The sequence below is a fragment of the Agelaius tricolor genome, unplaced genomic scaffold (genome assembly GCF_023055355.1).
Source record: "Agelaius tricolor isolate 1412-34295 unplaced genomic scaffold, bAgeTri1.0.p SCAF_32, whole genome shotgun sequence".
Lineage (NCBI taxonomy): Eukaryota > Metazoa > Chordata > Aves > Passeriformes > Icteridae > Agelaius > Agelaius tricolor.
The window spans coordinates 2,349,692-2,369,859 of record NW_027269292.1 but is presented as its reverse complement, the minus strand read 5'-3'; the positions used below and the strand labels follow the sequence as shown (position 1 = coordinate 2,369,859).

General features: G+C 41.1%; 1 protein-coding gene across 2 annotated transcripts in view; it reads right to left on the bottom strand.

The window, feature by feature from the left end:
- Positions 1-20,168, bottom strand: part of ANKFN1 (ankyrin repeat and fibronectin type III domain containing 1) — a 113,186-nt gene that overhangs the window by 13,112 nt on the left and 79,906 nt on the right. For both annotated transcript variants that reach the window (XM_071451319.1, XM_071451318.1), the window contains 8 exons: positions 15,687-15,786; positions 14,323-14,455; positions 13,599-13,715; positions 9,779-9,994; positions 7,543-7,709; positions 5,982-6,132; positions 4,025-4,193; positions 437-603 (listed from right to left, as the gene is read on the bottom strand). In XM_071451319.1, coding sequence (XP_071307420.1) covers positions 437-603; positions 4,025-4,193; positions 5,982-6,132; positions 7,543-7,709; positions 9,779-9,994; positions 13,599-13,715; positions 14,323-14,455; positions 15,687-15,786 — 1,220 coding nt within the window. The remainder of the gene's footprint in view (positions 1-436; positions 604-4,024; positions 4,194-5,981; positions 6,133-7,542; positions 7,710-9,778; positions 9,995-13,598; positions 13,716-14,322; positions 14,456-15,686; positions 15,787-20,168) is intronic.

The window sequence follows — 20,168 nt, the reverse complement described above, 5'->3', positions numbered from 1 at the left end:
TGGTGGAGATTGTCTCCACAACCTAGTCTGAATTTTCATTTTAATTTTTTAATTGCCAAATTATTGTGGTGAAAAATGTCCCCAGTTCATACAGACAAAGAAAAACTCTTACACAAATGAATGCCCAGACATGGTGCTAGCTTACCTCACGTTAGATGGGAGGGAGTTTTACAAGCAGACTGACACATTTCTTTATAACAGTCTAGTATAACTGTCATTTGATTTTACCCATAAAAATCCTTCTATAAAAGCAACAACTAAGGAAAGCATGTTCTGGGTTTGAATTTCATAAAAACAGAATTGCACTTTTGATACAACTGCTCTTTTTATGATGTCTGTGAATAATTCTCCATTTAGATTTCAAATTACAGCCCCATGCAATTTTTAAGAAAGCCACCTTAAAATCTCCTTGGAATAGTCAGAAACAGACTATTACCTGTATGTAGTCTATAACTTGCTGGTGTCTTTGTTTGGCTGCAGCGACTTCACTGTCTGAAATTGCTTCCCTCAGGGACTGCTGGGTTTTCAGAGAGTCCAGCTCTATGACAGCAGAAAGGCGGCAATACAGGCTTATAAATTTTTCCTTGTAACAGCAAAAATGAGCTGTGAAAAGACCAAGTGCAAAGGAAAATTGTTACATTCTGGTTATGAAATATGAAATCCTCAGCTTTCAGAACACAAATTTTATTAAATATAGTAACTAACTCTGGATGGGTTTCTTTAAGCTAGAAATGAATAATACAGGCTTCAGTTGTCCTCTCATTTACACTGGATTTACTCAGTAGCTTCACTGATTTCAAAAGAGCCATTTCTAATTACATCTAAGTGAAGGGATAATCACGTCCTTAGTATGCAGCTCCAGAGGCTATCTTGCCCTTGATAGCTTTAATCAGAAAGGCTATTTCTGAGGCTTTTATAGTTCATCATTTCTTTTATCAAGAAAGTAGTGACATGGCTGGAAAATGAAACTCATATTTAATTTTTTTCTTAAATTGAGTGTTTCAGAATGAAACAATTAAAAAAATTTGAAGGCTGATAGCTTTCTCTTGGGCTGTGCTGACTTAAATCAGAAATTTCAATGTAAATGACTCAGCAGAAAAGGCATTGCACTGTTATCACAATTTGGGAGAAATAATTAAAACTCTTTTAGGTGTTACCACACATCATCTTCTGAACTCTCCTGCGGAAGGGTAACACAGAAAGTTCAGACATGACCTCTTGCTTTGTGTAATTTGACTTTGGAGCAGCACAGAACTATCCTCTTTACCAGAGGTAACAGAGACAGGATAGCTACAGTGCCATGGAGCTTTGCAAATGTCAATTTATCCGGTGTATTAAAGATACATTATTCCAGGACCTGCCACTGCTCAGGCAAAACGGAGCTGTTACCTCTCCAAATGGCAGTGCAGACATACTCAAACTTGCTGAGGGAGAGCAAGTTTTCAGAAATACTTCCCCATTCATTGGTGCTGCAGTAAATGCAAACATACAGCATGATCCTGTTAGAGCAGCGAGTGCCAGTCGGATTTACTGCTGCTGCTCCCCTGGACTGGGACAGGGCATTTTTCAGGGTGTTCCAGGTGTAAAATGCATATATTCTTCTCATAACAAATATTTTAAAAAATAAATGAAAACAGTGTCCCATGTCTACTTATCCCTTACAAACAACATGATTAGAATAATTGAGATTGAGAAGAGTTTGTTCAACTGAGAGATCCAATCACAGAAACATTTTTAGCATTAACAATAAAGGCCTAATCTTAACACAGACATCTCACAAAAAAGAGTGAAAGAATGAATTCTACCTTCTGGTTTCAGCAATGCCTAGATATTGCAGGGATCCAGTGTGAATAGTGTGTGGTCTTCCAGTACATATGCCATATGTGGTGGACTCTTGAGTGAATTACAGCTGCGGTTTCGGCTCCAGTGCTGAAGTTTCGAGCCTTTGTGGTTTTAAGTCAGACCCTTTAATGTTACTTTAACAAATGTTACTTCAACGTAGTCTTTTGTGGTTATGCAATTATATAGTTGGTAGCCACCAGCTAATGGGGAATGGAAGCTTCTAATATTTGAGATGTGAATCACAGTCACTTTATAGAAGATCAGGGATACATATATAATAAGTCATATTGAAATGTCATCTGCCTTTGGCCTGAGGATTGCTTACTTAAAAAAATACTCAAAAGTAAAATTCAGCTTTCCGTACTGTTTTCTCCACCATGAACTGTTTTCCCACTGCAGCAACATTGCAGAACAGAGAGGGTTGCACCAGGAATGCCTTTTGGAAGATGGGTCTGTTGCATGTTTGGTGGCACCACACCATCCCATGCAGGCTCTGTTGATTTGTCAGACCCATGCAGGCTGTGTCCCTGAAATGAGAGGCACTCCTGCCCCTGGCCTGTGTTCCTCCTAATGAGAATCAAATAGCCTGCACAACCTCTAGTGAGGAGATTAATTGCATCAGAGATTAATATGCTCTGTGCATTAATTTGCATAGCAAGGCAGCAGGCCCCTCTCACCAGGAGAAATGATGTGCTCCATACTCAGAGGCCAACAGGCTTCAGGGTGGCACATCAGAAGATAAAAGTCTGGCTTTAGGGCACTGCAGCCATGGCCATGTGACCCAAAGCACTGAGCTAACTCTTACATTAGCTGTCCTTTGAAGGGGTAACTTTTCCTTGGCAGACTACACCATGTATTGTGTGGCTGTTCCACTCATAATTGTGTGGCAGCTCAGCTGGCATCTATCCACCCAGCAGAAACCCCCAGAGCTGTCACAGCACCACAGTGTGCTGTGGCTGATGTGCCATAAATCCAGTGCTGTTGCAAATGCCTGATCCAAATGAAATTTGTGTTGCTGGGTGATGGTAGGTCATGGATGAGTAGTGACTGCAGAAACACAGGCAAGGCAAGACGCTCCATTAATATCTAACCTCCTACATAAATGATTTGAGCAGCACTTGGCACTGATACACAGGAGATAGGAAGCAAATGGTGTCACATAAACATCTGAGAGGGACATCACTGGGACACAGCTGCCACTAAAGCCTTTCCTGCAGTGGCTCCTGGTGCACTGACTCTATCAGTTTTGGCTCATATCTTTCTCTCTTCTTGAAGGCAGAGGAAAGAAAGATCCCCAGTTTTACAGGCCAGAAGGAAACAGAGCAGACTGATATGTAAGGCTCAGCAGCCCCCACATTTTAATATTCTTTCTAAAAAGAACTATGAAGTCTTTATGAGCTGGTTTTATGTGGAACCTTTTCTTTTCTCTGTGCACCAAAGAAGAAGAAATGAGAAATAGAGGACCTTGAAGCTAAAGCATCTTATGTCTTCTGTGAAACAGCTGGAAAACTCTATTTTGGGGAATTCTTGCCCAGTCAGCAATGCAGTGGGAGAGCTGAATCTGCTACAGCATAAGATGTGCTCTCCAAAGAAAGAGATTCAAGTCCAGTGCTTTGTCATTTTTTACAACAGGCTTTTGCTGCACCACAGCAATAGGACAGTCTCCTGCATTTTTCCAGGTATCAAAAGGAAAAAGATGCCCCTCATGTGGGAAAATCTATTCAGACCTTTCACAAAGTTGTGAAGGAGTCGGACCTTGAGTAGGACCATCTGTAATCAGGATCTGCATAGATCCCCATTACAGAACCAGCAATTATCCTTGTGACAACTTAGAGAGATGTTTTTTGCATCTCCTGTCACACTTCAGCCTTGCTGTGTCATGTGTAATATCTCTTGGTTCTGAGTTTTAAAGAACATCATCTTGCAAAGCAGCTTATAGACACATAGTGGATAACTGTGGGCCTTGCTGTCTGCTTTGCATTTCAATAACGATGGCTACAGTGCATGCTTTAACTGCCCTGCTCCCTCTGTAACTTGTACACCGTTCTGGGGAGTGTTGTTGCCAAAGCCATCATGTGATTTATTGACTCTCCACTGGGACAAGGGGGAAAACAGATACAACTTTGTGATTTTATTATAAGGAGACTGGGTTAATATTTCTAGGTGAAGCAAGCTACTATACCAAGTTCAAACATCTGAAGAGGGAGGTTAAGAAATCCTGAGTGTGGGGTGTAAGGATTATTCTGTCCTGGGGCAGTGCAGACGTCGTCTGAGGCGGGGAGCAGGAGAAGAAAGGAGACATTGTGACCCAGTTCCAACACCTCCTGTGTGTACAGACGGAAGTGCTTAGCCTGTACGGGGACACGCGCGGGGGAAGGAATAGGAGAGAATTACAACATGGCACTTATATAAACAACACCCCAAATGATATAAAACATTAAAGAAAATTTGCACAACATCAAGCTCGGAATTTTTATAAAACATAAATATTTGGGGCGGGGGGGGGTGGTGGTGGCTAAATGTGGGTTCATGTCACTACATAAAATAAAGATTTAAAGCTGCAATGTTCCACATTAAAACAACACACACAGGCACAACCCCCCTGAAAACAACATTTATGTTTCTTATTAGGCAGAAAATGATCACATGCCATGTGCTTTTCAAGATTATGATTGCATAATTATGTGAAAACATGAAAATGGATTCAATTAAAAACCTTTAAGATTCAATTTAGGGTTGGTTAAGAGAAATATGCAGCTCTCCCTCAACACAGCACTGAAAAGGTTTAACAAGTGCTGCAGCAAGAGAAAATGGCCCAGGCAGAAGTGGCCTGAGGCTGCTCAGGGCTGCTGTGTGCAGTACTGCCTTCTGCCCTGGCTGTGCCCCAGTGCCACTGTCCCTGCTCCTAGTTACCACAAAAATAATAAAAATACATAAATAAATCCGTGGAATTAAAAATGAAATTCATTAACATAAAAGTTTGGTGCTGAGCCATCAGACCATTTGCATCTGTGTTGAACTGCAAGGTCATGTTGATATCCATCTCTCAGGCACAATGGATGAGCTCAGATGCTTGGCTGAGCTGCAGCCTCAGAAACATATTGCACAGTGATTTCAATATTTTAGTCCCTAACTCTAAAAGAAGAAAAAAAAGTTGCACAAAAGGTATAACCTCCAAGCAAATGCAGTAATAGAGAGACCTGTACAGAGCCCTATTGAATTAGAGTGACTGACCACAAGGCAGCACACCATCTGTCTTAATTTTGGATTTACTTGAGTCTTACTTGGCTCTTCCCTAGCCAGAAGGTGAAGCACTGATGGATTCCTTTTTAAAAGCAAAGCCTAAACCTTTCAAAATCAAGAAATGTAGAACCCAGGTTAATTTATTTTAAGACCACATCTTTCTAGCTGGACAAACAGACCTTGAAGTGAATATAAAGATGATTTACTTCTGCTTTAAGACCTCTTTACCTTTGCAGACCAAAATAAAATGGAATTCATGTAAACAAGAAACAAACTTCTTAGCTTATTTTTTCATGGATCTTTCACATCATAGATTATTCTCCCTGACTTTATTTATTCACATATGCATTTCTTGTACCTAAATGTAAAGCCAGAAGCCAGACACCTCTCCTCACCCACAGAAATCTGAAGGTCTGGGACTTTGTGTTTTAGAAGGGGTACATTCATCTGTGCAAAAGAACAGCAAAATGCTGTGTCTTTACTGGGCCTTTCCTACAGCCTCACTCAAGCCTCCCAGAAAACTGTCACTTGCTGTGCTTGCCTACAAAAACGCCTCTTTTTCTTTGTCAGCTTTATAAAGGTGCTCAAATCTACAACTTTCATGCAAAAGTGCCTATTTGGACCTGCCTGAAGTTGCACAAATAAGCTAAAAGATGAAAAAAATAGCAGGCAGTTGAAATTTGCCTCTTAATCCTTGCCTGTTCGCATGTCCAGGACAAGAACTGTTTTACTGAAGATGTTCCCCTTCAGAACAATGGAATACAAAACTTCTCTGCTTTGCTTTTCTTGCAACCCTGACACTGAATCCCTACTTTTCAGTGAGAGTTTTGTAGCTTTTTGTTGTGTTCTTAAGAATGGGGTTTTAAAAAGGTGATAAATCCCACAAAGGCAAATACCTGATGCAGAGGTAGATTGATCTGTTTGAGGAGAGCTTTCACTGCTGTCTGGAGCTCATACAAGAACAATTGAGTAGGGCAGTCTGAAGTATGATCCATACTTTCCACAGATTCTGAGCCAGAAAGTGTTTGGATCCATTCCCACTCATCTCTGTATGTTGAGTCAAGTTAAAATTAGAAATATAACAACAGTTCAATGCACAAGCAGGAATTCAGTGTATGTGCATTTGGGATCTGTTGATAGTTTAATCCTCATATACCAAAACATTCTAAACTTGTGCAATCTTGATTGAACTTTGAAAAGTTTTATTTTTCTAGCACATGTACATCAGGCTGAACATTCCTCTGGAAGTCCAACTGCCTTTGAAATATTTCAGTAAGGCTTCTCACTCCAGGTTTTCTCTTTCCCATTCTGCATTCCCTATCTACCACAATATTTTAAAATACATGCATTTGAAATTGCTACAATTAGCAGGAAGTTTGATCTCTGTGAAGGACTATCTTCTACTGACTGCAACCACAGAACTTCCTGCTTTCCTCCATGTGTCTCTATTTGAGACCTGATAAACATGGGAATCATAGTTCTGGATCCAATCCCTAATTCACCCTGCCTAGTATTCAGTCTTGAATAGCAGCCAGCATCAAATATTAAAAAAAAAAAAAAAAGAATGTACAGGAAACCCCACTACAAGACAAGTAATAGTTGTGGTATAATCTGTTCCTAAATAAAGATCTGATCTGAAACTTCAAGAGTCAGGGATTGCTATAAACTCTGAAGCCTTAGCCTTTCTTTTCCTTCCAACATTGTTGTTAGTATTCACTACTACATTCTGGATATCCTCATTGTCTATGTAAATATCCAGTTCCTTTTTCCTCGTGCTAAATTCTCAGCTGGTTGCTGAAATGACACAAGATTAAAAAGCTCCAGAAAAAGGTCAATAAAATGTGTTTTCCACTGGGCAAGGACCAGGCAGTACAAACAGGGCCCTTGCCAATGGACAAGGGAAGCAGTGGACAAGGGGAGAATGGCTTTTCCAAAGCACAGAAGTTTGATGGCTGGTTGCATTTATAAATATGGTTTTCAATTGCTGTGTGTTTGCTGTGGTTTAGAGTGAAAAAAACAGATATCACACAACAGAATAAACAGAAAAATTCCCCACATCAACACTCCACAGTCAGTGAAAATCCACAGAAGGGGTGGCACTGAATCCACTGAAGGCTGAGTCAGGGCTGCAGGCTATGACCTGGTCATTAGCCTTGTGTAGGACTGGAATAACCATGGAATACCATCCTTAGCAACCAATGGGCCCCTATCCATGTGCTCTGGACAGGTTCTCAGAGTGCTGGGGAAACTCAGGTGCACCTGTTCAGCTCAGCAGGGCTCTCTGGGTTGGCACAGGCTGGAGCCAAAGCCTTCTGCCACACACCAGAGCCAAACCATGCTGCCACCTACAATTTTGCAATGGCAGAATTGCCTTGGCATTAACATTTGATCAATTGTTTCAAACTTAAACAACTGTTCTCTCTCTCTGTGTGTAAGTAAATCTCTATATTCACTTACTTGGAGACGTTGCTGTTGTCTCGGATTTTGACGTGACACAGGACATTGGGCAGCTTCTGCAGCACGAGCACTTTGATCTGATCCACAGAGCTGCAGAGTTTCAGGTAACCCAGGTACAAGCCAGGAGGGAGGCGCTGCTGACTTCGTTTGTGATAGGAAAGTATGTCCTGGTTTAAGGGAAAAGTCCTACATAAAAATCTCCTCTTTTTTTTCCACATAAGCAAAAGAGTTTGGGAGCAAAAAGCAACAAATGTTTTTACAGCCGTCGTTCCCAATTCAAAAAGCATTTAAGCACATGCTTAAGCATATGAATAATCTCTGGTAGCTCGGGTGCACTTGGACAACTTCTCACTTAAAGCCATACACAGGATCTCTAAGGTCTCTGTGTCATGCAGGAATTGGCTCTGACAACCTGAGGTTTCAATCTTCTGCAACCGTGGTGTTTAAACTGGCTTAAATAACCCCCACCTCTGCCTCCTGTCTGATCATTTCAGTGGTGAGCCAGGTCAGGGAACTGATTCCTCTGGAAAACAACTTGGGAAAAGGAGCAGTTGTTTTTCAGCTGAGCAGTTCCCTGGCTTGGGTTTGGTTGGTGACTGCACAGAGGGTGCAGAACAGCATTGGGGGAGAGCTGGGAGAGAGGGGCTGCAGGAGCCAGGACTGTCCCCAAGGAGATCCCAGCCCACATCTCTCCAAAACCTGCTCTGTATCACCTGCTGTCAACAGGAAGATCTTTGTCAGCATGGGGGTTGGTAGTTTGCAAAACTGAACAAGTGGCAGCGTTTTCTGAACAAATGTCTTTATCAACAAATAGTGCTTAGAAGAAATTAGTATTGATGGAGAATTTGCTGAGGCCACGAGCCATTTTTAGAGCTATGTATAGCAGTTCTCCAAAACTACCTGAAAAATGATGTCTGCTGCCATCCATCCTGAGAAATGTGTGCTTCTGCAGTGGGTGAGGATTAAGACACCTGGCCCTATGCCTTTACTCTTGGAACCATCAAATTATCTGCCAGTGCTATGCTTGGCTCTGACCAGTGCAATTAGACCCTCATTTTCACAAGCACTTCATGAACAAAATACCCACTCGATGATTAAACAAGTAATAGAAGAAAGGGTGGGCATTAGATAGGAATGTGTAAACCATTAGGGGAACATTTTTTCCACTAGGATCTCTGTGGAAATCTGATCAGGACTTTAGTTTGCTTTTCCTAATGTAAAACTTTTGCCCAGATTGACAATTTTCTGCACCTTTAACACATTGTAATACATTAAATCTAGCATAGATCAGGTAAGTTTTATTGTCTTTTGGAAATTTTTTAACATTCCTAAAACCTGGTAACATATATTTTGATTACCTGTCACTTCCCAGTATGAAAAGCAGAGTCTGTGCCCCAGAAACTGCCTCTAATTCAAAAATTAACCCCAGCAGCCATCATCTCATGGACAGTGCTAAAGAAGGGACTAAGAATGATTTGTCTTGTATTTTGGGTAATTGTGCAACAGTTTTAGGGAGATTGGCTGCTGTTACCTACAGAAAACATGTATTAATCTTAACATGAACTGTCTCTGTTTAATTAATGTGTGTTCAGAGAGAATTCTTGAAGGGCAAAACCCCCACTCAGGGATGGTAACTGAGCTGAGTGTGCCAAGCAGCTTCTGAGATCAGTCCTTACCTTGGCATTTCTCTAATTGCAAGTCTAGGAGGATGTGATGCAGAAATTAAAGGAGGGTTATGGTCAGTAAAGGATTCCTTAGTGGCTATACCAGGCTCCAAGGAACCAAGGAACCCCACAGAACAAGCTTATTAAGTAGAACAGTAAAGTTTAAAACCTAGATTTAGTTTTCAAGGTTGGATGGAAAAATCTTACAGAGTGTAGAAATTCTAAGTGTCTGTATAGGTGCTTAAGAACATCTCAGAGAATTTTAAAGCTTTTTTATATCCCTTGCTACAAAATTCCATAGCCTGGTTTCCCAAAATTGATAGAAACTACTATTCTCTGCTAGGACTTAGAAGTAATTTCTTTAGAATCTCATGGATATTTTGCATATGAAGGATCTGATCCCAGATCCACTGGAAGTCATATAAGTCTTTGCTCTCAATGGGAGCCTTGCCATTAATTTTATTGGGCACTGGACTAAGGCCTAAAATTCTACAAAACGCTTCCAAAAATTGGGGCTCTGGCACAGGCCTTACAAAAGCAAATAACACACAGTAAGAGAAGCAAAGCACTACCTGGATTGTTATAAGCAAGATGTCTAATGCTGTTGGCTCCTCTGGAGTTGAGAGGGATTTCCTCTGGCTTTGTAGTTTGGATACCTGCATCCATTTGCCATTAAAAAATGAGTACAGACTCTCCACTTCTCTCACAATAACTATCAGCATATTGCCATGGCGATCCTTGATTGGCTCGTAAAAAACTCTGCCTAAATTGTGAGTTCCCAGCAAATTCTAGAAAACAAATACAAAATGAAAGTTATTTATCACATGTCAGGAGAGTATAATTTGAAACATAACTTTGTGCTCATTGACATCACTCCTACTGGCTTCACTAAAAATGAGACACTGTGTTTCTCAAACTCTTGCCTTACAGTCATACCATTTGGTGACAAAAGGAAATTTTTTCCCTTAGGTTGTGTTTATGGATTGAGTTGTGGATCCTCTGATGCATTTGGTCCAGCAGTGTTTACTCCAATGTTTAATGGAGAACCTCAGAAAGATTATTATGACCCAAAGTCTTTGTAAAAGGCAAATTACTTCACCTATTTACTGCAAAGAAATTCACTTATTTGGGCCAAACTTCCTAGTTTTGCCCAGTCATGTAAAGATGAAGGATGCTATTTTTGAAAGCACTTTTTGGTCTGCTGGTGATTCCTTTGATTTGAACTTGCTTAAGAGCTGGGTGCTTATCTGAACCTTCCCACGACCAAATGTCAGAGATCATATAAAATTCTTCCTTTTTCCCCTAATCACTCATAACAGACACTTTAAATATTTTTTGCTATGTTCATTAACTGTAATCTCCATTCTCTGTTCTCCATTTTAAAATTATTCAGATTATTTTCAGCAACAAAACCAAGAGACCCTCATGTTTGTGCTGAATGTAAATAATTCTGGAGCTGAACTGTGGAGTGTGCTTGTGAAGCACAGGATTTGAAGAGACACAAATCCTTTTACTTCAGATACCAAGAATGTGCTAGACAAAACAGGCAGAAACTCACAAAACTACCAAGGCAAAGCTCTCCAGGAAAATATGTGAGGATTAAAGAAAAGTAATTTTAAAAGACTCCACATAAAATACATATTTTGGTTAAAATCCCTTTCCTCACACAGTAAGGCATCTGCTTATAGGTGCAAACACACTCAATCCAGTGACCAGCCACTGAAGAGATTCCCAGATGTTGTAAAGAAAAATGCATAACATTTAAAATATGCTCATTACTTTGTGATTTTTCAAGAGATCTACAGTAAGCTGGATAGGGAGAAGGGTAGTGTAAAAAGAAAACTTGTATTCACAATGAAGCACATTGTATCTTTGGGGAAGTGCTGTACATTAACTTAATGATATTGTAAACTGATAGATTATACTGAAATTAATTATCTGCAGTTAGCAGGCAGTATTTACTTATCAACTTGAATATTATTAAATTGTTTCTAAACTCTCAGTAGTCAGCACAGTGCCTGGGTTTGGGCAGTAGGTGTTGTCTATTTCAGCTTTGTGCCTCTCTTCCCAGGGCAGACTGTTGGGGTCTCTATAGCCCATCTCCTCTGCCTTGTTTAACTGTTCTACCTTTTGGGGTTTGTCTCCTTCTCTGACTGACTCTGGGTGTCTTGAGTGTACATTTTGTGCTAATCCCTGTGTCTCCAGCTGGGGCAGATCCTGGCAGTAGTTCTTAGCCATCTAATTGTCATATTAATCACTGCAGCACATGAATGTGCCCAGATGAAAACAAACAGTTCTTTATTATTGCTATGTTGTGAATGACATTCTAGCACAGGGAATGGGGGACCTACTAATATCAATATGGGACTGATTCATGCCCTAAAAAAGTTTTGTGTCTGCTTAGCTTGTTACACCATCACTTGTGCTTTGTTTGCTTTAGTTGTCTGGTGGTAACAACAGGCAAAGTTGCAGTCCCTGTTGTGTCTCAGTCTACTGATCTAGTCCCTGAGCAGCTGTGTCATCACTGATCTTTTCCATTCTGTCCTAAATTCCTGCAGAGTCAGTCTATTAACTGCCTCAATAAAAAGTATTCAACCATATAAACTTTATTGAGATCCTTCCACTGGTGGATCCCATGAGGCCACACACTGTTGGCAGCTGGGTGGCAATCCCTGTGCTCCTCAGGGACCAAGCCAACAGAACAGACATTTAGGGCAATACATTTGGCACAACTTCAGCAGGGGCCCTACACGGGCATATTTGCTGTGTCTCTCTGTTTCAAGCTCTGCACTTTGCCTCTCTGGTAGACAATAAGACCACGATACCCTGGGGATGTTGGGTATCTCCCAGGGCAGATTTTTGTTCAAGGGGATCTGCACAGGGGGAATGGAGCTGAACTAACCAAAGGTGTGCCACCTGAGCTGAGCCAGCCCCAGAGGGGGAACATTCAGCAGATACAGTTAAAACTTCCTCTAGTGACAGCTCAAAGGACTGACAAGCAGCTGCTGCCTTACACAGGTGTTCCCCCAATAATGTGCAGCAGGCTGGGTTTTGGGGCACACTGGGGAAATCAGTCCAGACAGGTGGCTGCCCAGGAAGGCTGCTCTCCTGCCCAGCATGCTCACAAAGGGGTAAAACAAACCCCCATGCATATTGTCAGCAGTGGTCCCACAGTGAGGGGGGGCTGCACACCAGGTCCTTGTGACACAGCCTGGTGGGACGTGTGGCCAGCATTGTCCAGCAGTGAGCATCTGCAGTAATGCCAGCATTGTCCAGCAGTGAGCATCTGCAGTAATGCCTGCAGTGTCCAGCAGTGAGCATCTGCAGTAATGCCTGCAGTGTCCAGCTGTGAGCATCTGCAGTAATGCCAGCATTGTCCAGCAGTGAGCATCTGCAGTAATGCCTGCAGTGTCCAGCAGTGAGCATCTGCAGTAATGCCTGCAGTGTCCAGCAGTGAGCTTCTGCAGTAATGCCAGCATTGTCCAGCAGTGAGCATCTGCAGTAATGCCTGCAGTGTCCAGCTGTGAGCATCTGCAGTAATGCCTGCAGTGTCCAGCAGTGAGCATCTGCAGTAATGCCAGCATTGTCCAGCAGTGAGCATCTGCAGTAATGCCAGCAGTGTCCAGCAGTGAGCATCTGCAGTAATGCCTGCAGTGCACCACTGATTTTTTGGAAAGTTCTGGTGGCTTCAACAACAGGTAGGAGAAAGTGAGGCTTGGAAATACTTTTTCCATAACAAAAAGCACACAGCTTTTTGAAAATGTATTTTCCCACAAAAGTAACTATTTTAATGAAAATGTCTGCCTGCCATCTAGAGATTTCATGTTGTCGTGAAACCCAACTTAACCCAACTTCAAAGCTTTGCAATAAAGGTAGAAATGTTCTTCTGGAGAAAGTGTAATTTCTATTTGCATAACATGTAGTGAACTGAGACACAGAAGGATTTAAGTGACCTGTTCAGTAACACTCAGGTTGTATCTGTTGCAGGGGCTGGAACAGAACATTCTTTAAATGATTAATTAAGAGATTAATAATTAATAATGAATAGGCCTATAAGAGGCTGTCAAGCAGCAGATATTAGAATTATAACTTTGAATTTTCAATCTGCAAACTCACAGGCATCTCTGCCTAGTCATTATTTACTGGTTCATACCTGTTTGTTTCTTTTTCTATTTCTTTTGTTCTTTTCTCCTATTGTTTCTTTCCTTTGTTATTCTTGCTCTTTACTTCTATTATAACTCCTTCCTTCCTGGCAGGAGAGACTCAGTGCCTCATTTCTCTGGAGATGAGATTGCTGCTCCAAAGAACAGTTCTAGGGACAGCTGGCAGCTCTGTCCTTTGCAGAGCAGAAAGTCACTGAGCTAACAGCCAGAAATATGCCTTGGGACCCACCTGTAGCTGGGCTGCTGCTGAAAGCATCTTCTGCCTGGCCTGGAGTGCTGTGGATGAGGACACAGACACTGCCATGTTCTGCCTCAGCCACCTGATGTCATCCCACATGCACGACAGCTGCAAAAACACATCCACTTCAACCAGTTCTTGTTCTCAGCATTTGCAAAAGCAGAAGTGATACTAAAATGCAATTTGGACTTGAAAAATCAGTAGATATTTCACATTTTGTGTTTCTGCAGACGGGAATCAGCTGACTGGATAAACATGGCACAGATACCGACTCACGCAGGAGGTACTCTGTAAACATGAACCTGTTTCAATTGATTTTGGACTGCTGTGCAAAACTGATTTACTGATCTTAGTGGTATAAAAAAAGTAGTGTGAGACAACTTGAGTGATGGCACAACCACAATACCAAATTTAAAACCTCTGGTTATTTCTTTAGGCTCTTGCTCTAAATGTCCATAAAACCTGTAAGTACCCACATAGCAATCACTCATCTAGGATCATACCTTACGAATTAATTGTATCACTGTCAGTGGCCCAGTCAGGATTTAATCCACATGACTGGTTTGTGAAAATTGCCTTTAACATGAGTGATAGAGCATTTCATCATTCAGCTTTTTACTGCCATCATTTCATACATTCAGAGTGATGAGCTAAGGCCTATGCATTGCTAGCAACACATTTGCAGAAGCAGTAGATGAAATTAGACTCCCATTACCTTTGTGAACCACAGGAAATCCTGCATAACTGAACTACTGTGAGAGTCATCGATTTCCACAATTGGGATTTGATCTTCATTGGTTACTAACAAATTGTCTTTGTAAAAAAGTATAACAGATAAGTAGAGTCCCCTAAAGAGAGAAGGAAACACTATCAAAAACCTTTCATGTCTATTCACATCCATGCCAAAATTAGTCAAAGAATCATAGATGTCAAGTTCTGAGGAGACAAAGTGAAACATCTTGTCTAACCTTCTGTGTAATATAAGATCATGCATCTTCAGTCAGTAAATTCTGAAAAATATTTGGGAAGTTTATCACTTTAGATGATGTGAGACTACATGAACCTAAGAGATTATGGATCTGTGCAAGCCACTGACATCAGTTTCAGTGAGAATTTTAACAGAGTACACAGTACACAATGGTGGCCTTATGCCCTTTAGAAATCAGAAATTTTACTAAAACTTATAATTAATCATTATTATAATATATAAATATATAATCATTATATATATAATTATAATAATCATTATTAATCATTATTATATTATTATAAGCACATTATCATTAATGTGCTTAGTTCTGCACTCCTTTACTTCAGAGCAAATCTGAAGTAACTAAATTGGGTTATTATGGATTTACATTGGTATAATTGAGTGTAATTTGGCCAACATATCTGCAAACCTGTTTATAGAGATCATTGCTTTCAATATTTACCCTCACAATTAGTTACATATGTTAAGTAGTTACTGCAGGGAATTTAAAGACTCTGGAGAGCTCTTCTGAAAGAATCAAAATATTATCAAAATACAAAGAAGAAAATGCAAATTGAACACTCCTGGCAATGGAAGAAGAAATAATCTAGCATAAGCAACTTCCATTTGCTAAAACAAATAATTAGGGCTGAGAGATGGGTCACAGTGGGTTGCAAACCCAGCTGAGGATGTCAGAGTTCTACGTGTGTAGCTTGTTGCCTGGACTATTCAAGTGTTATCTGAGCTCTGTGCTTTATATTATGAATGAATAAATGTTGTAGTTTCATTAATGAGCAGAACCAGAGGCAATGCTTTCAAACAGCTCAGTAGCTGCACTTTGGGTTTACACAGAATATTTCACTCTGTAACAATTTGAATCCACTTCCAAAAGTAACAAGGAAAACATTCTATTGATTTCAGTAGGAGCTGGAGCATTGTTTTCCTGTCAGCTGCACCAGTCTTACACATCTGTGATTTTATCAGTTCATTCTGACCAATTGCTGTCTCATCAGTAGTGGCATATTCACATATTTCTAAGGTTCTTTTCTCTAATACAGAGCACAACTGCCAAAATTCAGAATGCCTGGAACAGAGAAGGAATGACAAACCGTTTCAGAGTCTTCACAAACTTGTTTGATGAATGGAAAAGGTGCTTCAGGCTTCTGGAAACCGATTGCTTGCGACCAGCATTTTGTAATTTAGAACTTTCTGAAATGGGAAAAAGAAGCAAACCCAACCCAGCTCTTAAATTTCAGTTAGTGTCTCATAAAAAACCTTTGTTTCTTGAACCACAGTACTAAATTTCAGTCAGTGCCCATTACATTCCTTTCAAAAGACAACATTTAGAAAGATGCTCAAATGCAACCCTTTGATGGTGTTTTCATTAACTTAGTGATACACAGCAGCAGACAATTTCCTTACTTGCTGCAAACTCAGACAAGATAAAGCTGTTTGGCTCTGAGGCAAGCTTGAACCAGCCCTACATACTCTTAATGCTCAGAGAGGATGGGAATTTTACAAGTGGTCTCAAAAACTCAAGAAGGAATTTGAATCATCAGTCAACATTTTAGGGTGTTGTAATTTCTAAATTTCTTACCACATGTAGCTTAAGCTTCTAAGTGAATAACTGGTGCACTGGCTGACACTGACATCCCAGCATCACCAGTGAAACCTAAGGAAAAGCTTTGAGGAGACCAGATTAACCCTCATCTTTCTCTATATCCCATTAAATGCATCTGCTGTTGCTTGGATCTTTTTTCTCCATCACAACAACTTCCACTTATTATTGCCTCAGAGCTTCCACAGTTACCTTTGCTCCCTAGTAATCTGGAGTCCAAGGAAGAGGTGTTAAATTCTTTTGTTCACTTCATGTCAAAGCTGAGACCTATTGTGTGCCTGCCAGCATCTCTGAATCAGCTCTCCAATAGAAGAATTTTATAAAATTGTCCCAATGTTCTAAGAAAAATATTGTTAAATTTTTATACATTACATTCTTTTCACTTTGATGAATTTGACTAAATGTCTTCTCTCATGCATGGCCTTGTAAGCTAAGGAAATATCTTCCCATGGGCATTGAAAGCCCTGAGTTCTGTGTAACAGCTGTGAACCCCTGTGTGCCTGTGAGCAGGTTTGGAGGGGACACCAAGAGGTGGCAATCAGGGACATGCAGGACTTTATAATGTACAGGCAGTTGCTGTTCATACCTGGATTTGAAAGCAATGGGCATTTAACAAGGTTTGGGTTTGGTTTTGGTTTTTGCAATGTCTGTGCTGTTTAATGTTGTTACAAGAGACACAGCAGAAATACTTTGAAAAATGGAGTTAATTATTCAGATATTTGCTGTGATATGAAAAGAAAGACAAAACAAAAAATGTCACTGTGAAAGTGCATCTCACTTTTCCAGGATCTGACTGTTTATTTGGATGAAGCATGGATCCCCATCCAGACTGAAGTGTGAATCATTTTGAGGGACACCCTTCTCCAGAGGGAAAAAACCCATGGCTCATGAAGAGCCACTTGCTGAAAGCTGCAGATCATCTGCTCAGGTGTTCTCAGAGTACTTCCCACTTACCTCTGGTGCAGAATAGGAGGGGTCTGCCTGTGTCTCCCTGGTGAGTTCTAATTTTGAATATTTGAAGAACATCTAAATTTGCTGTTTTCACAAGCCCATCTGTGGAAGTGCTCAGCATATTTTAAATGCTGAATAAATTTGCACCACGATTGGCACATTGAAAGCCCCAGCAAGCAGACACATTGTTAGCAATAATTACTGCTCTGTGGAACAGGGAGTACAAAGAGAACAAGGTTCTGTTGGGGGTGAAATCATACAGTTCAGATGTATGAGACTTATTAGATCATCACATCCATTGTCTTCCCAGTGCAAACTTGTTCTCCATGGCACATTCTCCAATTCACTCTTCAGCTTAAACAGACTCATCCAAATCCATGACTACTCCTTTGTTTTCTTCTCTTTCAAAAATATTAATTTGTTTTTCTATCCATATCTCCTCAGATAATGGCTATTTTACTGTGAACTTTTTTCAGTGTATTGCAGTAATGTAAACCAAATGCTACATAAAAACTCCTTTCTTACTGTTTCATTCTTCCAAGGTTAAGATCAATTTAGGAATATAAATTTCATTCTAATTATTTTCTTCTGTACTCCCTCCATCTATACAGAGGGAATGGAGGAGGAAATTACTGAAGGCAAAGCAACATAATTTTGTATAAAACACCAAGAGACTGCAGCATTAAAATAAGAGGGCACATTACAAGTGAAATATATGTTATTGGTCTATTTAGTGGTTTGGGTTTAGTCCACAGCTTTGCAGAAGCCAACAGCAAGAGAATTAATGTAAAACTAGATGGAGATGGTAAACTCTCCTATATTGCTGTTTGCTTTTATTTTACAGTATTGTGTGTCTAGAAGCCAGAAAACATGGAGCTGAGATTAGAGGATAATTTGGATCTGCAGGAAATGGAACTTTGTCTGTTACTTAATTAACTAATAAATAACATAGAGTAACCTTCATAGGAAAGCACCAGTAGCAACACAGTAAGTTTATATTAACAAATGATACAGAAACTGAGCTGTGAGCTCTTTTAATAGAAGCCTGGGAGTGAGCACATAGCAGCCAAGATGGGAGAATTTCCAGTGATTAGATTTAGATCAGAAGCATTGAAACCTGATCTGAAATAGGCAACAATTAAGTAAAAAGGTGTATTTATGACATTGGCAGCCATTCTCTTTGAAGGTAGAGGGTGTATAAAGATTTCTTTGCAGTTTTTTATGTAACTACAATCCATAATTAAAAGCAACCTATTAGAAGAATAAGAACCATCCCTTCAAGCTTGTGTGCATTTGGGGGTCTCTTCTTAAATTCTCAGCCTGAACTTCTCAGTCTATAGCTTGGTTTTCAAGTCTACTTTTGTATATTCTCACAAAAAATATAATTTAAACATCTTAAATGCCTTGTGGAATCAGAGATCCTTCTCTTTGCTAAATGCAATTAAAACTATGTACTTTGTTTGTGAATCAAATTAAAGTGAGAACATTTTTATTTCACCTCTGACTTGTCTAGTAAAATACATTTCAACTGAATTTCAGAAGGAAAATATCTGGTAAGAATTCTACTGAAGAGTTGGGTTCCTTTCTTAATGAAGCGTCACACAATTACTTAATCCACTCTGAATTGTTTAGAAAGAAAGATCTAAAAGAAAAAAAAATACTTAAAAATATATTTGAAGTGTTGCCAGGACATACAATTGTTCTAACTCAGTTATGATAGTCTGTAGCATGGAATTATGAAGACAAATGGATGACTGTTGTTTGTAATCATCAGGGTTTTCCAGAAGATTAAACATATGAAAGCAAAGCTTCCTAAGTAATTCCCTAGGAGATTTCATCATATCACAGAGCAGGTTCAAAAGCAACAGCTGATCTAATTCCAAAAGCTCTTAAACTCACTGTACATTCCAGTGTATTCTTCCTGGTATTTTTGTAAGCTTGTTTTCTCCAGCGCCTGCAATGCAGAGCACAGGGCAGAAGGCAGAGCCTGAATGAACAGACTTGGGCAAAGATCTGCCTGGAATGTGGGCAATGTCCCCTCCCAGATCCCACAGGAGCAGCAGCACACAGCCTCGTCCTCCAGCTCCTCTGACTTCGGAGGCTTTTGCCTGCATTGTTCAGATAATCTCACACCATTCAGATTGATGACTCTCAGTTTTTCCACCTTCCTGTCACTTGTCCTGCCCTCAGAGCCAGCCCGAGGAGCATGAGTGGGACAGGAATCACCCTGGGGCACTGGGGGTGCCTGGGCACCAGGCCTGATCCCAGCTCTGCTCCCACTGAGCCCACAGGAATCACCCTGGGGCACTGGGGGTGACTGGGCACCAATATGGATCCCAGCTCTGCTCCCACAGGAATCACTGTGGGGCACCAGGACTGATCCCAGCTCTGCTCCCACTGAGCCCACAGGAATCACCCTGGGGCACTGGGGGTGACTGGGCACCAATATGGATCCCAGCTCTGCTCCCACAGGAATCACTGTGGGGCACCAGGACTGATCCCAGCTCTGTTCCCACTGAATCACTGTGGGGCACCAGGCCTGATCCCAGCTCTGTTCCCACTGAATCACTGTGGGGCACCAGGACTGATCCCAGCTCTGTTCCCACTGAATCACTGTGGGGCACAAGGACTGATCCCAGCTCTGCTCCCATGAGCTCCCCCCAGGAATCACTGTGGGGCACCAGGACTGATCCCAACTCTGCTCCCACAGGAATCACTGTGGGGCACCAGGACTGATCCCAGCTCTGCTCCCACTGAATCCACAGGAATCACTGTGAGGCACCAGGACTGATCCCACCTCTGCTCCCACTGAATCCACAGGAATCACTGTGAGGCACCAGGACTGATCCCACCTCTGCTCCCACTGAATCCACAGGAATCACTGTGAGGCACCAGGACTGATCCCACCTCTGCTCCCACTGAATCCACAGGAATCACTGTGAGGCACCAGGACTGATCCCAGCTCTGCTCCCACTGAGCCCACAGGAATCACTGTGAGGCACCAGGACTGATCCCAGCTCTG